This window comes from Sorex fumeus, unplaced genomic scaffold (assembly GCF_029834395.1).
Source record: "Sorex fumeus unplaced genomic scaffold, SorFum_2.1 ptg000054l, whole genome shotgun sequence".
NCBI classification, from domain to species: domain Eukaryota; kingdom Metazoa; phylum Chordata; class Mammalia; order Eulipotyphla; family Soricidae; genus Sorex; species Sorex fumeus.
The window spans coordinates 18784555-18810336 of record NW_026606111.1 but is presented as its reverse complement, the minus strand read 5'-3'; the positions used below and the strand labels follow the sequence as shown (position 1 = coordinate 18810336).

Here is a 25782-nt window from a genome sequence, read left to right as displayed (position 1 = left end):
TATGTATCGTAATTAAATATCTTACACTCTACCCACATTGTCAAAAATGACAATACACACACACACACACACACACACACACACACACACACATCCACAGTTTCTCTATGCACTCATTCACTGATGAACACAAATTGTTTCCTTGTACTGATTATCAGGATGAGGGCTACAGTGAACCTCAGGGTGTGTTTTTCTTTTCAAACTAGTGTTTTCATATCCTTTGGACTGCTGGAACATTATATGATAGGGATTTTTTTTTTTTTTGGGTCACACCCGGCAATGCTCAGGGGTTATTCCTGGCTCATGCACTTAGGAATTACTCCTGGCGGTGCTCGGGGAACCATATGGGATGCTGGGAATCGAACCAGGGTCGGCTGCGTGCAAGGCAAATGCCCTACCCGCTGTGCTATCGCTCCAGCCCCTATGATAGGAATTTTTATAATTTCATCTATTCAACTTCTACTAATTGCTTTCTTTATATTAATTTGAAATTTATTTGTCAATAAGATGTAGGTATTTACCAAATCCTGGGCTAAATCTTAATTTTGAAATTCCTGTATTCCTGTAGGATTAGAATTTATTTTTTTAAATTTTTAGCTCAGAGCCAAAAAAATAGAAGTTTTATTTTATAACAAATGATTCATTGAAAATGTAGATAACACTGTATTTCTTTTCATAGTTGTTACTCATTAAGAAGGTACTCCATTTATTCATGTTTCTTTCCTTGGTGCATGAAAATAACAAACTTTAATTTACTTACAATATATATTTCACAAAGTAGGGTCGCTTCACTTTAAACATACTTTCACTTAATTCATAATTGCAGATGGGTCTGTATTTTTATGCTTATATAATCACTGTATCACTCTATCACTGTCATCCCATTGTCCATCGATTTGCTTGAGCAGGCACCAGTAATATCTCCATTCTTCCCTGTCACATGCTAGTGTAGCCCAATGGCTTATTGGGGACTCTTCCAGGATCAGGGGAATGAAGACCATCATTTTTACTGTTTTTGGCATATCGAGTACACCACAGGTAGCTTGCCAGGCTCTGCCGTGCTGGCGGGATGCTCTCAGTAGCTTGCTGGGCTCTCCGAGAGGGATGAAGGCTTTGGGGGCAGCCTCTAATCACCTTTACAGGTGTTCCCAGTCAGGCATATATGTGGGCAAGAAACTTTCGGTAGCCTGCCAGGTTCTCTGAGAGTGAAAAGTAGACGATAAGAGAGAAAGGTTGCGCGGCTGCATTGCGCGCTTCCAGGAGCTTGGTTTTATAATTTTTGGATCTTGGCCGTTGGTGGGATTACACGGCAGTTGGTGGGTGTAACTGTCTAGCTACTGGAAGATGGGGGATCTGGGTGGAGGAGGCCCAGTCCTGATCCGAGCAGGCTTGGAGATCTCAGCCCCGGGTCCCAGACATCTGGGTTCCTCTACCGGTTCCTTCATGCTTATCTAAGCACGTGGAGAGTGGTTTTAGCATGGCTGTGGCAGGGTTCCAGAGGTCTTCAGTTGCTGGGGCTCTGCTCGGGGAGGAGAGGGAAACTCAACCCGCCTCTCTCCAATGGGTCCTGGTGAGGACAGCCAGGTGTGGGGGCAGGAGACTCTGAGTTGTTCTCTTCTGGGAGCTTGGTTTTATAGTCTCTGGGCCTTGACCATTGGTGGGATTACACAGCAGTTGTTGGGTGTAACTGTCTAGCTACTGGAAGATGGGGGATCTGGGTAGAGGAGGCCCAATCCCGATCTGAGCAGGCTTAGAGATGTCAGCCCCGGGTCCCTCACACCTGGGTTCCTCTGCCTGTTCCTTCATGCATGAGGCTCACCTGAATGTGTGGAGAGTGGTCTTAGCATGGCTATGGCTGGGTTCCAGAGGTCTTCAGCTGCCGGGGCTCTTCTCTGCTTATGTAATAGGAAGCAAAAAACCAAAATTAATCAAATCCAGTTTTAATATGAAGATCTTAAACCTGACGTATCTGCATCCTGTAACTGTTTTTATTCGCAGATGGAGAACATCATTGGAACTCTAAGAGATTCCAACCTGAAGCTGACCCTTGCTTTTGGCATAGGGATGCATCATGCTGGATTACATGAAAGGGACCGAAAAACTGTAGAGGAGCTATTTGTAAATTGCAAAGTTCAGGTATTTTTTTTCACCATGAGTAGATACTTAAAATTATAATATGAAAGTGTTGAGTTATACATAAACAGTATCCTTTATTTTTTAGGTTCTTATTGCCACAAGTACATTAGCCTGGGGTGTCAATTTCCCAGCTCATTTAGTAATTATTAAGGGAACAGAATATTATGATGGGAAAACAAGACGTTATGTGGACTTTCCAATTACAGGTAAGTTTTTAAATGTTACATATTAGACTTCTGTTTCAGTTATAATAATTTGAACTTGCATGAATTAAATTTGGGGGAAATTTTAAACATGAAAAACTAGGAATTTTGTTTTCACTACAATCAGTATTACTATTTGTTTTTACATACCCATTTGGTCAGTGAACACGCAGCTCAACTGAAGATTTTAAACTTATAAATAGATGAAAGTCCTGAGTAGTAGCTCTTTGTGATTTAATTATTTTTTAATTATTGCCACTAAAAATTATACTTCTGGAAAAAAATGATACTTCTGTGAGTCTTTTAGAAAAAAAAGTGCTTGTTGCTACAGTTGGTGCATGAGCAGTATATCAGCATATTTAAAGAATGACAAAAGGTTTTCAGTGAGTACTAAAGAGACAAAAATCTATATGTTTCTACTCAGTGAAAAAAATATGTGTTAAATTCTCATTTCTAAATCATTACTTATCTGAGAGAGTGTTGCAGTATAAAAGAAAAAGGCTGGGTCTGGCGAGATAGTACAGTGGATAGGGCATTTGCCTTGCACGCTGCTGACCCGGGTTCAATTCCCAGCATCCCATATGGTCCCTTGAGCAGAGCCAGGAGTAACCCCTGTGCATCGCCAGGTGTGACCCAAAAAGGAAAAAAAAAAGGCTAGATCATAGATGGGAAAAGGGGAGGATGAACCCAATGTTAGTGGAAAAAAATGTCAAATCTACTGAAGATATTTTTTTGCATATATATAGGAAAATATGTAAAAAATATGTATATATAGTTTACTTTTATATAAATGTATATGTGTATGCATATATGTGTATGCGTATAGCTAGACAGTTACATCTACCAACGGCTGTGTAATCCCACCAACGGTCAAGGCCCAGAGACTATAAAACCATATAAATGTATCTGTGTCTGCGTATACTTTTTTCCCATTTAACTAATTATTCTTAAAAACTGTCAAGGTAGACTGATTTTTAGAAAACACAATCATTAAAGCATCAGAGATAGAAAATTATCTCTTAAAAAACTGTTTTCTTCTTTATTGTGGGACAGTAGCATGCCATAATCAGTAAATATTCACGGTCTCATTGGTGAATACCTCGTTTTCTGTTTTTTGTAGATGTACTCCAAATGATGGGGCGTGCCGGAAGACCTCAGTTTGATGATCAAGGCAAAGCTGTAATTCTGGTTCATGACATCAAGAAAGATTTTTACAAAAAATTTCTTTATGAACCTTTCCCAGTAGAGTCAAGGTAGGTCATACTACAAATTTGTTTAAATTAATTCTTGTCATAGCAAATTGATATTTTATGATTATATTTTATTAGGTAGAAATCATTGAAACTTTTAGAATATTTTATTTGAAGTGAAACTGAACTTAACTGTAAGCCTATTATATTCTATTATGATTTTGTTAAAAACATTTTTTAGGGCCAGAGGTAAACTTTCAATCTTAATAAAAATAGAGAGTAAGAGAGAAGAAATGAGATAAATTCAGGAAGCAATGGTACTTTAGACATTGGCAAGAGGAACTGGAGACATAACATAGGGGTTCATCCACTTGCCTTGCATGCAGTTAACGCAGGTTCAGTTCCTCGCAACAGTGGTCCCTGAGGACTGCCAGGTGCAGCTCTGTGGTACCCCAAGGTCTAAGCAGTACCACATTCATGGGCCCCCACATTGAACCACTGGTTTCATTCACCAAGAATTACCATAGAGGTCCCTGGGCCCATATATATATGCATATATAGTGAAATATTTAAAAAACTGAGTAAAATCACATTAAAAAGTAAAGTCCCTCCCGTTGATCATCGATTTGCTCAAGCTGGCCCAGTAACGTCTCCATTGGAGACTTTGTTGTTACTGTGTCTGGCATATCGAATACGTCACGGGGAGCTTGCCAGGCTCTGCCGTGCGGGCGAGATACTCTCGGTAGCTTGCCGGGCTCTCCGAGAGGGGCGGAGGACTCGAACTCGGGTCGGCCATGTTGGCTGCGTGCAAGGCAAACGCCTGGCCGACCCGAGTTCGAGTCCTCCGCCCCTCTCGGAGAGCCCGGCAAGCTACCGAGAGTATCTCGCCCGCACGGCAGAGCCTGGCAAGCTCCCCGTGACGTATTCGATATGCCAGACACAGTAACAACAAAATCAAATTCATGCATGTAATTTTTTAATCACTAAAAAAGTTTTTAACATGATTAAAGTTGACAGAAAAAAAAGAAATAGAAATTCTCATTAGTCCATTATCCATCAAGACAGTTGAATATAGGATTTCAATTTTCTCACAGAAAAAAAACTTCTGATGCTTTACTGGTGAATTCTTTATAACATTTAAGAAAGAAATATCAGTCTCTTACTAATAGTAGAAATGAACTCTTCCTAATAGTAGAAAAGGTGAAAATATTAGCGAACTTGTTCTATGAGGTAAATTTAAAAACTTATCTCAAAGCCTAGATATAAAAATCTATAATATATAAAAAAAAAGGATATAAAAAAAGGATATAAAAAAAAGGATTAACAAGCCCATGTCTTTTATGAATGTGCATGCAGAAATTCAATACAAAACATTAGCAATCAAATATCCAGCATTGTATATTGCTGCTTTTTTAATGAATTCAAATAGGATTCATTACTTAAAAATAAATGAGTAGGGTCCAGAGCAATAGTAAGCAGGTAGGTATTTGCCTTGAATGCGACTGACATGGGTTCAATGCCCGGAATTCCATATCATCCCCCAACCACCAGGACTAATTCCTGAGTGCATAACCAGGCGTGATGCCTGGGCATAGCTGGATATGACCCAAAAGATAATACATAATAAATAAATATTATTCACCATATGAGCAGAAAAAAAATTATAATTAGATCATACATGTAAAATTTAAAAAGCATTTGTTGAAATTCTATGCCACATGTACAAAAACTCTTAGCAAAAAAATATAAGCTACTTCCCTTAACCTGACAAAGAGCATCTATAAAAATAATCCTCTTCACACATTATAACTAATGATTGAACACTGAAATTTTTTCCTTTGAAATACAGAATCCTGTAGATACTAGTTTTATCACTTCTAGTGGATATTAAATTACAAACCTACATTACTGTATTAAGGTAAGGAGAAAAAGCAGAGTTTTGAGCAAGGCTGGTGACAAAAAAGCTTAAAAGGAAGGCTTTGGAATACTGCAGTGCTAGATAATGGTGGTACACAGATATCTTCACATTGCAATGAAATATATATGGGTCACACATAATTTTCTTTGTTTCAGTATAAAGTTAATAATTTTGATATTGTACCTTGACGTGATGACCTTGTGGTTTCACCTTCTAAAAGTTACCTTTGCTGTCAGCCTTTGCTTTTAATCTAGAAATTAATATCAAAAATTTATTAATGAAATTTTCCAACTAAGGGTATAAACCATAAAATCTGAGTCTTGACTCTGTGAGATAACATGTTTTAATTTAATGTTTAGTATCTCATATATTCATATATTTCATATGTTTCATTTACTGTATAGCTTGTTAGGCGTGCTTGCTGACCATTTAAATGCAGAAATTGCTGCTGGCACTATAACATCTAAGCAAGATGCTATGGATTATATAACATGGACTTACTTCTTTCGACGTCTGATCATGAACCCCAGGTAAGCACAGAGCAACTACTTATCTTTCAGCTTTGTATACTAAAAGAAAATATGGTCAGAAGTGACACTTTTTAAATGAAGCTATAGAATTAAAGAAATTTAGACATTCTTGATAAATGAATTTTTCCAGAGACTCAGATCATCATCTGATATAGTCAGATATATGTCACTGATATAGTCCAATATACTATGATGTTAGAAATTAATGATTATATACAGTTATTAACCTACAGTATCCTCTGTATATTCTCATCTGCTCTCAAAGTTGCATCTTCTGTTTGCTTTACCTTGTTTCACCTTCTAAAAGTTACCTTTGCTGTCAGCCTTTGTTTTTAATCTAGAAGTTAATATTAAAAATTTATTAATGAAATTTTCCAACTAAGGGTATAAACTATAAAACCTGAGTTTTGACTCTGTGAGATAACATGTTTTTAATTTAATGTTTATTGTCTCATATATTCATATACTCATATATGAATATATATTATTATATATGTATATATATGTATATATATGTATACAGGGCATAAATTATGCCCTGTAGTGAAGGAGACATTGTATCTGACATCATTTAAAAGTGTGCTGCATAACATGGTAGTACTAATATGGCTGAACTAGAATTTAGAAGTAGAGCATTGCTAAGTCTGAAAATTGGAATGATGAAGAATTACAGTTTGTTGGGTTTGGGGGTCACAACCTGTGATGCTGAGGGCTTACTCCTGGATCTGCACTTAGGGGTCACTCTTGGGGGGCTCAGGTGAACCTATGGGATGCGAAGATCACATCCATGTCAGCTACAGGCAAGGCAAGCTCCCTACCTGCTGTGCCCTCTCCAGCCCTACACAGGAGACTAATTAAGAACCCTCCTTGAGGAAATAAAGTTGGAAAGTCTTTACTCCTGAAAGAATAGGTTAGGACTGTACTCAAAACCGAGGCATAAAGGTGAGTGTACATAATCCCAAGGCTGATCTTCTAATGAGGAAAAAAGACATACAAATCTTGACATCAGAAGTCCATAGTGCTCAAATAACATTTGAGCCCTTGAGCATGAAAGCTTTGCAGAAGGTATTTATTATAATATTTTTAACAGATATTGTATGTTAAGGAGTAGTAAAAATAAAAGATGCAAAAATACTATATAAGCAAACACTGGTCAGTATTTGAGTATTTAGATGATGCCAAGAAATATTATATAGTCAGAGCTTAGTAGAAGATTATTTTGACCATAAATCACCAAAGAATAAAAGGGTGTTTTTACTATGCTAAGGAGCTTAGTTAGTTATGGTAAACCATTGGAAGCTTTTAAACATAGTTTAATGCCACCTAATTAGATTTTGTTTTGTTTCAGTAGTTATAACACTATGTTAAAGAATACGTTGAAATGAGGAGACATTTTCATCCAGAAGCTCACTTAGGAAATTGTTTACTAGTGAAAGAAAGACAAATTTAGGTGCTGGAGCTATAGTACAGAAGCTAGGCCATTTGCCTTGCACACTGCCAACGTGGGTTCAATCCCTGGCATCCCATAAGATCCCCCGAGCACCGACAGGAGTGACTGAAACTAGAATCTAATACTAAACCTAATACAAGAATAATTCTTGTATTAGCCCTGCCCCAATAACTGTGAGAGCTTAATTCATCCTTGCCGCTCTCAGCTTCACATCTTCATCTGGAAAATGACCAGTAGCCTGCATTTATCAAAGGTCATGTTGAAAATCAAATATACAAAAAAAAGCCTCTCAAAGTTCTGTATTAATTATGAAGGGACATAATTAACATTAATAAGTAAAGTATTATTTCTGAACTACCTTCCAATTGCTTTACTGACCTAAATAATCTTAAAGAGTCTAGTTCAGAGACTGAAAACCTAATCATTTGTGACAGCTTATCTGATTAGTAAGCAAGGTAATCATTCTCTGAAGCAAACTGAGTTCTCTAGCAAGTTTTACTTTCTTCCTGAATCCACACATACACTGGAATTAGTACCTATAATTCCTATTCTAAATTTTCTATTCCAAATTTTTAACTTTTTATTTATAAAAAGTTTGAGACTTTAAAAACATGGAAAAGCAGAATAAGAAAGTACAGGATACCCCTTAAGTATGTTTTGCAAGTGTTAACATTTCACAACATCAAAATTTAGTCAAAACAGAAAATCAGCACTTATACAATACCATTAACTATGGATAGGTTGTATTCACACTTCCATAAGTTATGTCTCAAATATCCCTTTACAGTCCATTTTAGTACCCAGAATTTTATTTAATTTTTCAATATATATGGTTCACTCTGATCTGTGATAACTTCCATTGTATTTCACTATTATTATTGTTGATAATTTAGTAGAATGGTGCCAGTTTTGCTGAATGTCTACTTGGATTTTACTAAACTTAATTTTTATCATTTTTTATTCAAGAAAATCAGGAAAAAGTGATATTGTGCTCTATTTTATGCAAAATATTTAAAAAGTTTCTTTGTATTGATTTTTCTGTATTTGAAATACCACCTGTTTGTGAAAACCCCTTATGGTGTTACTCCAGTCTGCTATCAAGTTGTAGTTTCCTTTCTCCACCAGCCTCTGAATGTTCCACATGGTTTTCCCATCATTTCAAAATCAGCATATCTGAAATTTAATCATACAGCAATCAAATATTCCTCCAGTCTTTCTTATTTTTATAAATGCTGTTACTCGATATTTTCCTACCTTGACTTTAGATTTCAATTGTATTTTTCTTATCCTTTGCTTCCTTGATTTTTCAACTGTTTGATCAGCATTGTCTATCCTCACTCCTACCTAATTTGCAAACTGTCAAATAGTATTGATCAGACATTTAATGTATTATTTTGAAGGCAGTGACTTAGGTAGGTTTAGTTAATATGTATAGAATGCATTAGATCTTTAAATTCAGGTAATGAATAGAGGAGTGTCCAGTGTTTACATTTTTTCAACCATGGGAGTGAAATGACCAAGAGCACAGCTGGAGATACCAATCAGAATGGGAATGACGCTGAGAGAGAACTGAATAGGCCTTGTCCCCTCTTAATCTGATTAAAAACTGTCTTATATTTAATAATATTATGACCAGAGTATCTACACACAACTATAATAAACACCTAGTTAGGGAGCATAATAAAAATCTTCCTGGGGGAAGATTTGCACAGTTTACAATGGTAAAATCTTGAAGATGTATTGACAATTAAAAAATTATAGCGAACCTCTGAGGTAGGGGATTCTTAGGTATTTAATGACTTAAGATAACTTTGACTTACTTTATAATTCATGTGAATTAGCAAGTATTCCTTGATTCCTGTAAAGATCTCAGTGGAACTGATTAACAATAAGCTCACACATAGATGCCAGTTAATTTATGACAGGGGAATCAAGAATATAGAAATGGAAACTCTCCAGTAAATACTGTTGGAAAATAGTGTTAGACATCTTCATTGAACGAAACCATAACACTATTTAGACCACCATAGCACTGTAGCACTGTCCTCCCATTGTTCATTGATTTGCTTGAGCGGGCACCAGTAACGTCTTCATTGTGAGACTTATTGTTACTGTTTTTGACATATTAAATATGCCACGGGGAGCTTGCCAGGCTCTGCTGTGCTGGCGGGATACTCTCGGTAGCTTGCCAGGCTCTCTGAGAGGGATGGAGGAATCCAATTGGGGTCAGCTGTGTGCAAAACAAACGCCCTGCCCGCTGTGCTATTGCTCCAGTCCATAGACCACCATACTATACAAAAGTAGCTCAAAGTAGATTAAAGAACTGAACATAAGACCTAATACCATAAAACTCCTAGAAGAAAACACATGGAATAAGTTTTGTGGTATGAGTCTTAACAGTCTATTTTTGGATTATGGCATCAAAAGCTAAGACAACAAAACCTAAAATAAATGATGCCATAGCAAACTAAAAAATATTTCTATCTGCAAAGAAAATCAGCAGAATGAAAAGACCAACAGAGGGAACAAAATATTTGCAAACTAGATATCTATTAAGCACTGCACTGCACTGCACTCTCCTCCCATTGTTCATCGATTTGCACGAGTGGGCCCATTGACATCTCCATCGTGAGACTTGTTGTTACTGTGTTTGGCATATTGAATACGTCACAGATAGCTTGCCAGCATTAATATCCAAAATAGATGAAGAACTCATATAAATTAATAAAAAAAAAAATAGATATCTTCTAAAAACAGACATTCAAGGGGCCAGAGAGATAGTACAGAGTGGGTTAGACGTTTGCCTTGCACACAGCCAATTCTGGTTTTATCCCTAGTGACCCATATGGTTCCTTGAGCCCTGACAGGAGTGATCCCTAAGTGCAGAACCAGGCATAAAGTCTGAGCACCACAGGAAGAGGCCTAAAAACAAATAGAAAACAACCAAACATTCAGTTGGCCGTCCTTTTGATGTCAAAGTGCTCTCATCACAAGATTTAAAAAACAAAAAAAGGTTCTAGCTAGGGTCCAGAGCTGATAGGGTACTCACCTTGCAAACAACCTGGATTCAATCCCTGGCACCTCATATGGTTCCTCGTGCCTACCAGGAGTCAGCCCTGAGCAACATCTGGTGTGCCCCCAAAACAAACCAAAAAAATATTACAGCTATGTTTGGTGATGGTTGTTAGCTAAATTTAACGAGCCAGTTCACCACATTGCTCACCTAAAACTAATCTAACGTTGACTTTTTAAAAAGCTATACTTGACAAATATAATAGGTTCTGTGTTCAAAAGTGATAGCAACATAAATAATATCTAGTCTGATATTTATAGAATCTCCTTTAAATGGTAAGTCGTAATCACTTAAATTAAAATATATTTGTAATTCAGCACCAGGCACTACATTAGCCATTATGAAGATGTATTAGTAAACTAAGCACAAAAACTTAGGCTTTCATTGCGCTTTGTCCTTTTTTTTTAAAGGTAATACATTTAAAAAGTATGTTAGAAGGTGGCAAGTGCTTTGGAAGAAAAGACACACACACACACACATACATACATACATACATACATACACACACATGATAAAAGGTACAGGAGACTGAGACAATCAGAGTGCAAAGTAGAATGAATTGCAATTAAGTGAAAAGTTAAAGTATCTCTAATTAAGCTCATTAAAAGGAAAAATGGAGAGATAGTCAAAGGTTAAAAAATTATTTTCAATTATATGATGAAAATTCTGGGTATCTAGTATACAGCTTGTTGACTAGTTAATGACAGTTTTTAAAAAGAAGTTAAAACTTGAACTAAGCCTTGAAAAGCAGTGAGGGTGATATCAGAAGTAGCGTTTCAGAAGGAAATGGAGGTCCTGAGCAGGTATGTCTAGCATTTTTAAGGTGCAATAAGAAGATGTGGTTGACGTGGAGTGAGAGATAGAGAGGAACAGGAGATGAGTGAGTAAGGATATTGGAGAAGCAAGCCAGTGGACAAGTTCTCTTTTTGGCCACACCAGCAATGCTCAGGGCATTACTCTTGTCTCTGTGCTCAGGGATCACTCCTGCTCAGGCTCAGGGGACCATATGTGGTGCCAGGGATCAAACCAGGATTGGCCATGTGAAGGCAAATACCCTTTGTAACTATTGCTCCAGCCCCACCAGGCCAGCCATAAGAGAACTTCAAGATGATGGTAAAGACTGACTTCTTTGTAGGATAAATTTGGGGAGCTATTGTGGGATTTTTAGCAGAGGATTATCATTGGATATGTGTATATATGGGTATATATGGTAGATCAGTTATGGTCATTACAAATTATTTAAGCCTCCCTGTTCAAAGACAGAAGTTGTCAGATTCACTTTTTTAATTCAGTTAAACATGTTTTATAAGCAACCTGTTAAATCAAAATAATACAGAAAAATTGAAATTGACAATTGAAAATAGATTGAAAGACTAATGAAGAAAAAGCCACCATTTTTTCTTAGCAGTTAAAATCAGAAAATGAAACTCAGGCAAAAAGAATCATCAAGCCTGGGAATGTGGCTTAGTGGCAGAGTGAAGGTGTCACAAGTCTGAGGTCCTCCATGCAATCCCCACCACACACAGAGAAACATTTAAAAGGCAAAGAAGAGTGATACATTCTTATAATGCAATTACAGAAAAGTTAAAGTAGAATTTTAGGTAGCTTGAAGCTAGCATCATGCATAACAGTATCCAATAGAAATCTAAGACATTAAGTAAAATTTAGTCATATTGAGAGACAAACACATTCTCTCAAAAATCAGCATGCTTATGAGAAAAAGTATTTCTTAAGTAGAAAAATAAGGGCTGGAGGGATAGTATACTGGGATAGTACTTGCCTTGCATGAGGTTGACCAAGGTTCAATCCCCAGCATCCCAGATGTTCCTCTGAATGATTCCTGAGCACGGAGCCAGAAGTAATCTCTGAGCATTGCCAGGTGCAGCACCTCCCCCCAAAAATAGATAAAGTAGAATAGAAGAATATTCTTGAACCTGTGATGCATCCTTGCACAGAACATTATAAACATATATGAGCCACTGAGACACAGAGAATGGCCCAATGTATTTCAAAGTGTAAATGTCATGAGGCTACTTTCTTAGTGTGCCATACTGTAAAACAAAAATAAGCAAAGAGCTGGCAAAGAAATATGACAGAGATTAAATACTTTCATTCTCATGACAGGTAAAAATCATTTATACTGTAGACCTGAGTATTACCAACGTTAAAGTGGTTGTATCACAAAAGCTACAAATTCTAAGCCAAGGCCAGTTCCAAGGAATATTCACATCCTTAGATAAGATTCATGCATTTGTTTTTAATTGAATCACCATGAGATACAAACTTTCATGATTAAGTTTCCGTCATACAATGGATTGAGCACCCATCCCTCCAGAAGTGCAGGATCCGCATATCTTAGCCACTTCACTTCTTACTGCTGTTCTAGGAAGTGTTTTCTATATGGAAATCATATGATACTAAATCTTAATTTATAACAGTCTTGTTCAATTGATTAAAGAATTATCAGTTTTAATATTGAAACCTTTTCATCTTCATAACACTAAAGAAAATTCCTAAAGTTGTTTTTCTCCCCACTTTTGGAGTTGAGGAGGGAGGATCACAGATGGAGAAAAGGTTCTTGGGCTACATCTAGCTGTGCTCCGAGATCGCTCCTGGGGATGCTCAAGGGACAGTATATGGTACCAGGGACCAACCAAACTCCTTACATGGCAAATGTCTTGCCCCTGAGAAGTTCTGCAATTTTCTTTCTGATTGACTCAGTTATTTTTAATATTATCTGTGTAAATATCACTCTTTCTCAATGCTGGGATCAAAGAAAACCATAGGATTCCTGCGTATTGATAAATATTTTCTATGTATTTTTAGATTAGGTAAGTTTTAAGATGGCTAAAATCACTCTATCAGATAAATAGCTTGTACTATATTTAGTTTGAATTTGTCTTTAATATGTTGCTCACTACCGTCAGTTGAGATTTGACTTCTGGTTGGGTGACAGGTATAGTGTGTATATAACTAGCAAGGAAAAACTTTTGTTTAAGGTAGAAAAGACAAAGACCATTTTCAAATTAAAATAACCTGCTTCTCCAACCTCCTTTATTTAATTATACTACTATAATATACCTTCACTAAACTAACACCAAAAATAAAATTCATATTGACAGTTAATCCAGCCACTATTCTAAGATGATTGTGTTTATAAGCTGCTTGTATGCTGGGGTAGAAGGGGAGGGAGTGAGGAAGAATGAGAGATATGTGTATGCTTATTTGTATATGTACATATATATGCAAATATGTTTTATATGTATAACATATGGAGATACATTAGTTTTCTCACATCTATATACATATGTCATGGTGTATTGTGAAATATAATACATTACAAATTGAGTTCTGGTTTCAATTTATATATTTCAGTTTCACTCTCTCTTTTCAAACCCTGAGAACATGTTTAAATATTTCTGGGGCCAAAAAAAAAATGTTGTGGTAGTTTCATCTGTCCCTGCAACTACTTTCATTATTTGTGTCATTATTACTGCTGCATAATCTGAACATAAAAAAACATGGTGCTGTAACAAATGACTTCCCTGTACTGACAGTTTTAGCAGCAGCATTTCAATACCGATGAAAAATTTCCCAGTGAGATCTGTGGCCAGGTTTACATAAACCAAACAGGAAATGGCTGCCACTATGCACATTAAATCCAGACTATTTGATGGGACTTTATCTGTGTTTTCACGTCACAATAAAATCTTTTATTCAAGGCTAGTGAGAGTTCACCGTGGTTAAGGTCAAAAAAAAAAAAACAGATATCTTGACATTTCATGTGTCGTTTTCTTGTTTGTCATTTAATAACATCTTTTGAAGATAATTTTTAAGTTGTTCTACTTTTAGATTGTTTAAATGTAATGACTTTGTAAATTTTTATGATAGGGAGAGGTCTGTTCTGACTTTTTCCCCCTGGATTGTTAATAGGAGTTAGCTTGTCTCGCCCATGTGCTAGATGCTGTCAGTATCAAACTGCCTTTGACTTTCACACCTCCCAGGGGACTAGTAATTGTTGTGTTCAAACAGCCTGTAATTGTGATCCCGCTGGCTTTCTCAGTACGCTTCTGGCTATTAGAATCATTAAACAACTCAGCACCTGTTAACAGCATTGTAAATATTCAACCCTGCTTGTGTGCAGGTTGAGTCCAATATAGAGAAATCTTACAGAGCTCAGCCTCATAAATTAGAGCTTCTGACAAGTCAATTATTGTGAAACTGGGTTTCTCTGTGAAATAAATGAAATAGCATGCTGACAAAAAGGTAGGCTGTCTGTTTATAGCAGAGAGAAGATAATGACTTGGTGATTCAATGCACTGAGCTCGAAACTACATTGTATCCTTTATCTGTAATTAAACTGTTGGGTAATATTTCTATTTAAATAATGAGCAAATTATATATTTTGCACTGTGGAGAGCACAAGTCAAAACAGACCTTTTTTTACCTAACTATTGACTGCTTTTTCAAGTTAGTAAATGATAGTTGAAATTAATGTTATGTAATCTTTTTACTAAGTGTTTATAATTATTTAGACTACAAATTTCATGGTTACTGAAAGGTTAGAGCTGGAGAAATAAAAGTCGTATAATGCTACTAATAATGTATAAATAAAAATCCGTCTTCACAAAAATATCAGAATCTATTATCTCAAATTATATTTTGCCTGAAAATAATTCTATTTATGTTTAGTTTTATCTTACAGTGCTTTGCAAGTTATGTATAGTATGTAGCATTAGTTTTTATTAATATTTAAAATTGTTTTAAGAAAACTTAGACTTTCAGATCAAATATTAGAAAATAGTACTGGTTCTAAATCAGTGAAATTATGCCACTAATAAAAATAGACACATTTTAGTGTTTACTGACTTCAGAGGATATGTTTTTTCATGATTAGTATTTTACTGTTGTATTCTTGAAAATAATATTTTAACTAACTTATAAAAGCTTTCACTTTAGTTGATTATCACTTGAGTATTCTGAAATAGTTGGAGAAAAACATTTTAGGAATTTTTAAGATTCCTGGTTATCTTCGTTTTAAAAAGTACTGATATTTGATCAATTGATTATTAAGTTATTTGACTTTTGTGGTTTTTCTGTTATGCAAATCAGTAAAATTATTGGTGAGCACATTAAATAAACTCAACTATATTAAAGATTTTTACTCAGAAATATACTGATTTTTATTAAGTTAAATTTGAATAATATTTTAGTGTAATCATTATACAATTTGTTGGGGTTGTTTTTGTTATAGAGATATTTTAGGGTTTTTAATTTCTTTTTATAGATTATTTTAAATGTTACATTTTTATCCTGATGTAAATTAGACAAAAGTCACAGATTTAAAATGTCTCAGTAGACTTTAATGAGCTTTAAAAGAGATAATGTCATAGTCCATCGAAATACATCTTGTCAGCATGTAAAGCAGCAAGTAAAATCAATATCTAAAGACCTATAATTAAAAATAATTATCATTTGTTTTAGTTTATGTTAGCTATGCTAGATTATTTTTATTAAGGCAACAGTGGTGAAGTTGGAACTCTAGGTATATTTGTTGGAGTAAGTCATATGATTAATCACTAACAGCATTCTTGAGGTTTTTTTAATAACCTAATACATTTATAGCTAGAAATGAAATTTCAACATTTGTTTTTTATGGTAATATTATTTTTATAATATCTTCCTTCTGTAATTTCAATTGCATAATAGTTTTTTTTTACTTCTTCTAAAATAGTACTACTTATTCAGAGTCCTGGGAACATTTTCACTGGTGTTTTTAATTTAGGAATAATTTTCTTGATTATATATTAGCCTAGACAGCAGAAAATAGTATTGGAAAATTTATGGGCTTTACTAAGCCAAAAGAATGTGAAAAGGAGGTAACTACACATACTGCAGTTTGGCTGATAAATGTCATTTGTTGGGGAAGAAATAAAATGCAGAAAATATTGTTAATAATCTGGAATGATTTTGAGGAACTTTTGTAGGACACTGTCCAAAATTTTCATCATCCCTTCTAAAGCAAATTAAATTGTTCTAACTAAAGACATCTTCTTAGTCATTTTTTAGGAAGAGACAAAAAATATTTTCTAATGGCTTCTAATTCTAATTTTGTTACTTTCAGAATGTCTATTTGGATATGTTTAGATATTTTTGTTAAATTGGCAATAGCATTATTTCAACACAAATACATTCATTGATAAATTTTTCAGTGCTTTTGGTCTCTGTGTGACTGAGCATTTCAAGCGAAGAGTTTCTCTACAGACTAAAATTAGAAGCAACTTTCTCTCTCCCTCTCTCTGTATATCTATCATCTGTATATCTGTGTCTATCATCCCCCTGCCCACTTCCCCCCCCACCCTTTCTGTTTTTGGGACACATCTAGCTGTGCTCAGGCCTTGCTAACTTGGCTGTGTGCTCTGGGATCAGTCTTGGCAGTATTCAGGGAACCAAGTGTGGTGTCAGAGATCAAACCCTGCATATAAAGCAAGCACCTACCTACTGTACTATCTCTCTGAGCCCACTACCTTTCTCTTCTATGAAGATTCAAACCCATGGCATATATTTACAATTATACGTATAATTATTATATTTATAATAATTTATATGTTTATATAAATTATATAAATATATTTACTATTTATAATTTCCCTCACGGAGAGCCCGGCAAACTACCAAGAGTACGGCAAAGCCTGGCAAGCTACCCATGGCGTATTCAATATGCCAAAAACAGTAACAATAAGTCTCACAATGAAGACATTACTAATATCCGCGCAAGCAAATCGATGAACAACGGGAGGACGGTGCTACAGTGCTACATTTATAATTAATATTTATTTTTCAAAATAACTAACCTGCTGTTAATCCTTACTCAGGAGAAACATATTTCAGTATGTCCTAGCATTTTATGGTAACCTCTTTCTAATGAAAGTATGAGCTGCCGTGATCTAAGTTCTGCTTTTTGTATTTTGGAATATGTTTAATAATATACTGACCCAAAATTGTTCTCCTTAAGCAAAGGAAAAAATTCACTGTAATTGACATACTTGGGCTTTCCCTCTCCCATTTGAAATTGTTAACACGTGTTTTCCCAGACTTTGAATAGTAGTAACCTCCTCTTACTAAGATTTAAGTAATGAGAGTCTGCTCTGTGACCATTCTTTGCTCCTGTTCCCTACATATGATGGAGGAAGAAGTTGTTGAACATATCACTTCTCCCTGCTGAGCATAGGCTCACAATCAATCACAACCATCCTGTTATTCGTCGATTGCCTCGAGCAGGCCCCAGTAACGTCTCTTCATCCTAGCCCTGAGATTTTTTTTTAAAAAGTGCCATATTCAAGGCTCTTTCAGAGTTAGGAGAGTCTCCTGCCCCCACACCTGGCTGTCCTCACCGGAGCTCTTGGAGGGGAGCAGGTTGAGTTTTCCTCCCTGCCCTGACCAGGGCTCCGGCAGCATAGGCTCACCTAGCAGAAATTCAAGACTGCCATGAATAGGGCATCCCTCCACTTCTTGTATTTATTTCCTGACAGATTATTAGTGATCTTAGGAATTTTCTAGTAATCCTTTGGATATAAAGGGAGGAGGAGCACTGTAGCACTGTCCTCCCGTTGTTCATCGATTTGCTTGGGCAGGCCCAGTAAGATCTCCATTGTGAAACTTGTTGTTACTGTGTTTGGCATATCGAATACGTCATGGGTAGCTTGCCAGGCTTTGCCGCGAGGGCAAGATACTCTCGGTAACTTGCCCGGCTCTCCGAGAGGGGTGGAATATTCAGGTGAAATACATGGCTTTGGACTTTTTGTTTTTGTTTTTTGTTTGTTTGTTTTTATTTTATTGAATCACCAGGAGATACACCATTACCAAGCTGTTTATGATTGGGTTTCAGTCATAGACTGTTCAAAAACCATCCCTCCACCAGTGTACATTTCCCACCACCAATGTCCCCACGTTCCCTCCACCAGCATGACCACCACCTCTATGACAGACACTTTTCTTCTTCCTCTCTCCTTTTGAGTATTGTGGTTTGCAATACAGGTACTTAGAAGTCATTGTGTTTGTCCCTTCACCTACTTTCAGTACACAGATCTTATCCAGAGTAATCATTTCTACCTATCATTTTCCTAGTGGCCCCTTCTCTATCCCAGCAACCTTCTCCCCCAACACTTGAGGCAGGCTTCCAACCACGGACCAATAAATTGTTCTGTCTTATCATGGAGACGTTAGGTCCTTGTATGAGAGATTACTAAGATGTTGTTTCAGGTTTAAGCCTGTAACAACAAAGTGTTTATGTTTTGTTAATTGAGATTGGTTGCCTTCTCCCATTTGGCATGCTACTGCTGGTTTATTAGTGTTAAGCATTTAAATTGTCAGGAGGTTCAGTATTTTTATCAGTAAAGTATAGCTGTAGTAGATTTTTAACTAGGTGGCAGATTTGAGTTGTGGACATGACTGCCAGGGCTCTGGGATGTATAGGAAAGTGGGGCAGAGGTAGCCCATCCCAACTCCAAGAAAACCTGGAAACTTCAGTCACAAACCCCAAATACCTGAATTTTGAGCAGGTTAACTTCTTGGTGAGGTTCGTACTGAGATGGTGGAGTCCAGCTAGGGACATGGCAGTAAATTTTGAATTGTGGGAGCAAGTGGCTGCCAGGGGACCGGTTTGGGTGGGCAGTGGGCTAAACCTTCCCCCTCCAATGTGAACCAGATGATTCAGTCATGTGCAGTTCTGAAAAGATTTTCAGCAGCTTTTGATCTTCCAAGATTTATTTATGAGTCTCTGGAGCAAGGCCAGTAGAAGAGCTTACATGGTGGCACTGGAGGTAGTTCGTGACATTGACTGCTTCTTAAAGGCCTTGCATTTTGTAGCTGGAAAATACTCAGAGACAGACCTATGAATATTACTGCTTATATAAAATACTTGTTTAGACTGGTAAATCCCTTCCAGTATTCCCAGAACACTACTTATTGACTAAATTTCCTGAAAGAAATCTCCTGCCATTCAAACTTACAGTTCTATGAGGTTTTTTTAAGTTACTGATGGATTTTTTTGTATAGCAAAGATAATTATATTCCTTTATTTTAGATTAGCATCTTTTCAAAACTACATAGTCCTTTCTGAATCTAGCACTTAATTTTAATTTACTGGGTAATTTTGAAATAATGTCATTTTTTATTCTATTAAGTCACTCTTTTTAACATGATGCTGAATTTTATCTGTTTATATTACATATTTCTGATATGCTATCACTGTTCATTAAGATTATCAAACCTTAGTATGAGGGTTTTGAACTTTTTAAAAGGAATGGTACCCTGGGTCAGAAAGGTAATATGGGAGGTAAGACACCACATATCGTCCCTCAAGCCCCTTCAGGAGTGATCCCTCAGCATAGAGCCAAGAGTAAGCACCTCCAGGTGTGACCCAGAAACAAACAAAAGACCTGGTAGTTTAAATTGTTTTAGTTTCGCTGGAGCGATAGCACAGCGGGTAGGGCGTTCGCCTTACAAGCGGCCAACATGGCCGACCCGAGTTCGATTCCTCCGCCCCTCTCGGAGAGCCCGGCAAGCTACCGAGAGTATTCGATATGCCAGACACAGTAACAACAAAGTCTCCAATGGAGACGTTACTGGGCCCGCTCGAGCAAATCGACGATCAACGGGAGGGCCTTTACCTTTACCTTTCCAATTCATCATAAGTATAGTTGGGATTTAATTGTTTTGATTGGTGGAGTTTTGGAGTTTGTTTTGTTCTGTTTTGGAAATCGTGAAAGAACAGTGTAAAGATGAAGTGACAATTTTCATTTAAAATATCATGAAGCATATAATGGTTTGCTTATTTCCTAGCTACTATAATTTGAGTGATGTGAGCCATGATTCTGTGAACAAGTTTCTATCCAATCTGGTTGAGAAATCCCTGATTGAATTGGAGCATTCCTATTGTCTTGAAATTGGAGAGGTAAGATGCAATCATATATTTTTCAACTTAAAAGATTACCTGACTTTTTAACAATAGGACCTTACATCTAGTGATAAAACTTATAACAAAACTATTAAATAGCTATTGGTAGTATGAATTAGTTTTATTCATGGATGTACTTCTGTTGTAATTTTCACTTATGTCATTTCATCTTTCTTTTGAAATAAGGATAATCGGAGCATTGAACCTCTGACATATGGTCGAATTGCCTCTTACTATTATCTGAAGCATCAAACTGTTAAAATGTTCAAGGAGCGTTTGAAACCTGAGTGTGGTGTTGAAGAATTGCTCTCAATTCTAAGTGTAAGTCTCGCAATATTATTGCATTTTTAAATTATGAAAAGATTGGCAATTAATCATTTTTTAATTAAAAAAGATCAGTTGGGGTCTTAAATTGCTTCCTTTCTGATCCTCTTGAAATTTCAGAGAAATTATTGCTGTTGTCCTTCCCTCTGTCAAAAAAAAAAAAACACTACAACCAACATAACTGACAAGTTCCCCATACAGAGGTGTCTATATAATTTATTCCCAAACTCAGATCTTTCTTTATGTAAATAGGGACACTGAAAATATTTAAATCAGGATAATACATATAAACTGAGCTTTCTTGGACAATCCGGTGATCGCCCTTTCTTTCAGTATAATAGTTTTTCTAAATTACAATTTAAAACGTTTCATAATGCTTTATTTGGGTAATTCTTGTTGAATCCAAATGTTACTGAAATTTCTTTCTTAAGGATTTTCATGATTTAGTCTCAGAATTAATACCAGAAAAGATAATGCTTCCTATCCTAAAAAAAAAAAAAACACAGATTTATCAGTTGTTTAATAAAACTATAGTAGAAGATGGCTTTTTCTGTAGAAGCCCTGACTGTGATCTCCCAGCAACTCAGAAAACTGCCCCCAATGCCCTGCACAAAAGCAGGAATAGCCCCAAGCACCACTCACTGGCTGTAACCCCAAAACTGAAACAAATGAAATCTTGTTCGTTTTTTGATCTGTTGGAAAGAAACAAAAAACTAAATTTAGTATTGAAATTTAAATTACTATTAGTGATATCATCTGCATATTATACTTAAATTATTTGTCTCTGAACATTTTTATTTCAATGAATGTAAATATAATTTATCACAAAACTTCACTGGCACATTAGTTGGAATATAGATACAGGTAAACGTTGTATGTTATCTTACCCCTGGCTTCGTTTGTGGTACCTTTTAACAAGGTTAAAAGTGATTGACTATAATTTCTCAATATTGTCTTTTTTTTTCTTTTTTTTTGGCTTTGGGCTTCCCACCATAACAGTGCTCAGTAATTACTCCTGACCAGCTCTCAGGAATCACTCCTGTTGGGCTCAGGGGACCATATAGAATACCAGGGATCAAACCCCAGTCAGCTGCATGCATTGATTCTGAGGTAGTTTATTCACTAACTTTTTCCTACCTTTTCTATTGCTTTATCATTCTCAGTAAGCTGTCATATCCTACTCATAATTTTTCGGTTTTTCTACTTCTTTCTTTTTGAGAAACTAATGTGTAGATTTTGTGTGCAGCATATGGTCATGAACACAGTCGTATTAGAAAACATTTGCAATAGCCAATCAATGAATGAATAGATAAATTTATGGATCCTATTTTTTGTTTGCTATGTAGTTTATGAATCGGCTGTCAAAGTTATTTTCATATAAAATTAAAAGTTGACTTTGAAAAGTATTGAAATATGAAAAATTGTTGAGATCCTTAAGAATGGGAGTTTGCAAAGATTTTTTTTTTTTACTGTACTGGAGCACATGCTTTGTGTGGAAGAACCCTGAGTTCAGACCCTGGCAATGAGAATTCCTGAGAGTATTGCCAAGAGTGACCCCTGAGCACAGATCCAGGAATAACCCTTAAGCACTCCTAGGTATGGTCCAATCCCTACCCACCTCCACCCCCAAAAAAGCAATAAGAGCGATAGCACAGCGGGTAGGGCGTTTGCCTTGCATGCGATCAACACGGCCAACCCAAGTTCGATTCCTCTGCCCCTCTTCGAGAGCCCGGCAAGCTACTGATAATATCTTGCCCGCACGGCAAAGCCTGGCAAGCTACCCGTGATCTATTCAATATGCCAAATACAGTAACAAGTTTCACAATGTTACTGGGCCCGCTGGAGCAAATCGATGAACAACGGGAGGACAGTGACAGTGACAGAATTTTCAAGTCACAGATTTATAGAAACGAGATTTTTTTCCTAAGGGAAGGACATAGAATAACCATTAATTAATTTGGACAGGTATATTAAGGATCTTAAATCTGTTCAACTTAAGAATATGACTTCTTTCATATTTATCAACCTTTATATATTTACCTAATCTGATACTTAAAGCACTTGTCTACCTTGCAAATACATGTAATTACAGGACCTTTGAGCGTTATCTTGTATTCAGCACTATTCTGGAACATTACATTGATATTCTTATTTAATCATAATAACAACATGTATTTGATATTGACAGTATCCCTTTATTATTCCCATTTTACAGATTAACAGTCTTGTCCAGGGTTGCATAGCAAGTAAATAGTCTGCAATGTGGCACTGAGTATATATTCTTAAGCACTGTGCCACCCTGCCTCGCCTGTCACACACACACACATGCTACTGAGCACATTCTATATACATTTTGTATGTGTATAAGATATAGATATAGATATATACAGTATCAAGAAAGTTCAGTAATTGCCCTCAGTGCCATGAAAAGGCATTGATCTGGATAACAGATCTGTCCACATACTTTCAGTGGCCTTTTTTATTTCTAGCATTACATTCCTAAAAACAATCACACTAATCTTATGGTATATTTTTATTTATTGTTCAATGTATCACCTTAATAATTTGCACAGCAGCAGTGATGTTATCCCCTTGTTCTGTAATATTTAACCAAAGTCTTAGATTCTAGTGTCTAAATGTATGTCTCATTAAGACTTTTTAAATCGCACTGCTGGGAAATAACAATAACTGTAGGACTCATTGACAAGGAGAAACACAGGTACCACTGTTTCGTTTCTTATCTGGGAATTATTATCTATTCATATGTATAACTACCAGGAAAATGCTAAATAGAATTAATGAAAAGTAGAAATTATGTTCGTTAAGATTGTTGTTTATTTGGGTATGTGGTGGAGAAGGGTGGAGAGATAGCTCAAAGAACTGTAGCAGACAGCACACAGCTGCAAAGAAAACTGGCTGCTGGGCTCCACAACTCCCGGAGAATTCTCCGGGCCCCATACTAAGCCGATATCACCCGGAGGTCCCAGATGGGGTAGGTGCTCTCTCCCCGCCTTCTCCAGATGGAATCCCGGCGACCATGTGCTTCTACAAGCATGGCTCTGGTATGCGAGTACCAGGACTATTCTTCCGAACTGCGCAGCTGCTTACATTTCCTAATATGCAAAGTGATCAATGAAAAGTAGATGATCTAGCGTTTGTCCCTAAAAGACAAGCTTGAATGGTGGTGGGAAAATCTGAGCAAAATATAATGCCCATCCAAAATGCATCTGGACTGTGCATTTAACTACGTTACTATGCTGCCCTGGGAGGGGAAGGGTGTCTGTCCCTCTGACTGTCCCCCCTTGCGGTGACATGGTGGCCTCCATCTTTTAGAGCCTAATGAACAGCCAGGTATGAGACTGCATTGACGAGGCATGTGGGACCTCATGGGATCAGGGGTGGAATCAGCCCTGCTCCCCACCGTGACAGTGCCCCGGGTTGCCACCCACAAACGCCTCCTCTGGCTCCTGAATGACCATGATCCCAGAGGCACAAAACCAATCTCAGAACCCAGGGGCTTTTGGCCGTAATCCCTCTAGGTTTATTACTAAAATATCAGAAATCCAAATTTGCGTGGCCACTATTTCGGCCACACAACATCATATGCTCTTCATAATCAGCAATAGAAAACAGATTATCTAATGATGTCTTTTTGGCAGGTCTGAATGTTGGGGAAAATTCCAAATAATAATGTTGGGTCTTTTGTCATAATGTTGAATATGATCAACATAGAGAGAGAGAGTAAAGTGGAAACCTGCCGCACAGGCGGGGGGTGGGTGGAGGGGGCGTATACTGGGGTCTTGGTGGTGGAAAATGTGCACTGGTGAAGAGACAGGTGTTTGCTCATTGTATAACTGACGGAGAGTTAAACTGAAAGGCTTTGTGAAAGTTTTGTTAAACTGAAAGGCACTGTGTTCTCACAGTGATTCAATAAAGAAAAAGAAAAAAATTGTAGCATACGCTTTGCATGTGGGAAAGCCAGGTTTCATCACTGGTTCCACATAAGATCCCCCAAATACTTCCAGGAGTGACTCCTCAGAACCAAGAGTAGCTTCTAGGTACTACTATGTACCCTGAATGCTGCTATCAAACAAAAGCAATATTTTTTTGTTCTATTTTATGACCCCTGAATTTATTGCAACATAATATGTTGAGGCAGAGAAAACAAAACTAGAAGGTAACTGTAGGGTAAGAAAAAATATTCAAATATTAATTTTTACGAGATATTTAAAAATATAAAAGCCTACTATTTCTCTTTAATTTGCACCAAGATAAACTCTTGATTTTATATATTTATGTCTACTACGTATTTCTATATATTGATGCCTAATACATATATATATAGAGAGAGAGAGAGGGGGAGAGAGAGAGAGAGAGACAGAGACAGAGAGAGAGAAAAAATGAGAGCCTACATTCAACTGTTAGTTGTTTTTCCATTATTTGAATGAATTGGGATTTTACTTATTATCTAGTCATTTTATGTATTACTGTCAACTTTTTTTAAGAGCTAAAATTTTCTTTTAAGCCGGAATACAGTGTTGCCTTTTTAATGTTTACCAAAAATAGCATTTTCTTTCAGAAACAAGAAAGCTATTTAATTAGACTATTTCATCATATGTGGTCTTGTTTCTGCTACTGCAGTATTCCTTAGTTCAAGATTATCAGATTTGATTAAAAACAATAGAAACAACAATCCTTACATCCATTATTCCTTTGCATCCTGTCTTCTGAACTCTAGTTCCATGTTCTTTCCTCACTAAGATTTGTGGGAACAGTTGGTATTTTGCAGAACATTTGTTAAGCAATGGTATCCTCCCTCACAAGTCTTTTGACCAAAGGATGGAAGCAATAAGAAGCTTCTGAATTTAGCTCAGAGGGTCAGTGAGATAGTACATAGATCCCCAGAGTATCACCAGGAGTGATTCCTGAGAACAGAACCAGGAGTAAACTCTGAGCATGTTGGGCTCCCCCACCTCTTCTTCCCCTCTCCCCCCAAAAAA

General features: G+C 36.6%; 1 protein-coding gene across 1 annotated transcript in view; it reads left to right on the top strand.

Moving 5' to 3' along the window:
• ASCC3 (activating signal cointegrator 1 complex subunit 3) overlaps nucleotides 1–25782 on the top strand; it is a 354089-nt gene that overhangs the window by 249601 nt on the left and 78706 nt on the right. The window contains exons 31-36 of the mRNA XM_056125104.1: nucleotides 1999–2136; nucleotides 2222–2342; nucleotides 3460–3592; nucleotides 5852–5977; nucleotides 20344–20455; nucleotides 20645–20779. Coding sequence (XP_055981079.1) covers nucleotides 1999–2136; nucleotides 2222–2342; nucleotides 3460–3592; nucleotides 5852–5977; nucleotides 20344–20455; nucleotides 20645–20779 — 765 coding nt within the window. The remainder of the gene's footprint in view (nucleotides 1–1998; nucleotides 2137–2221; nucleotides 2343–3459; nucleotides 3593–5851; nucleotides 5978–20343; nucleotides 20456–20644; nucleotides 20780–25782) is intronic.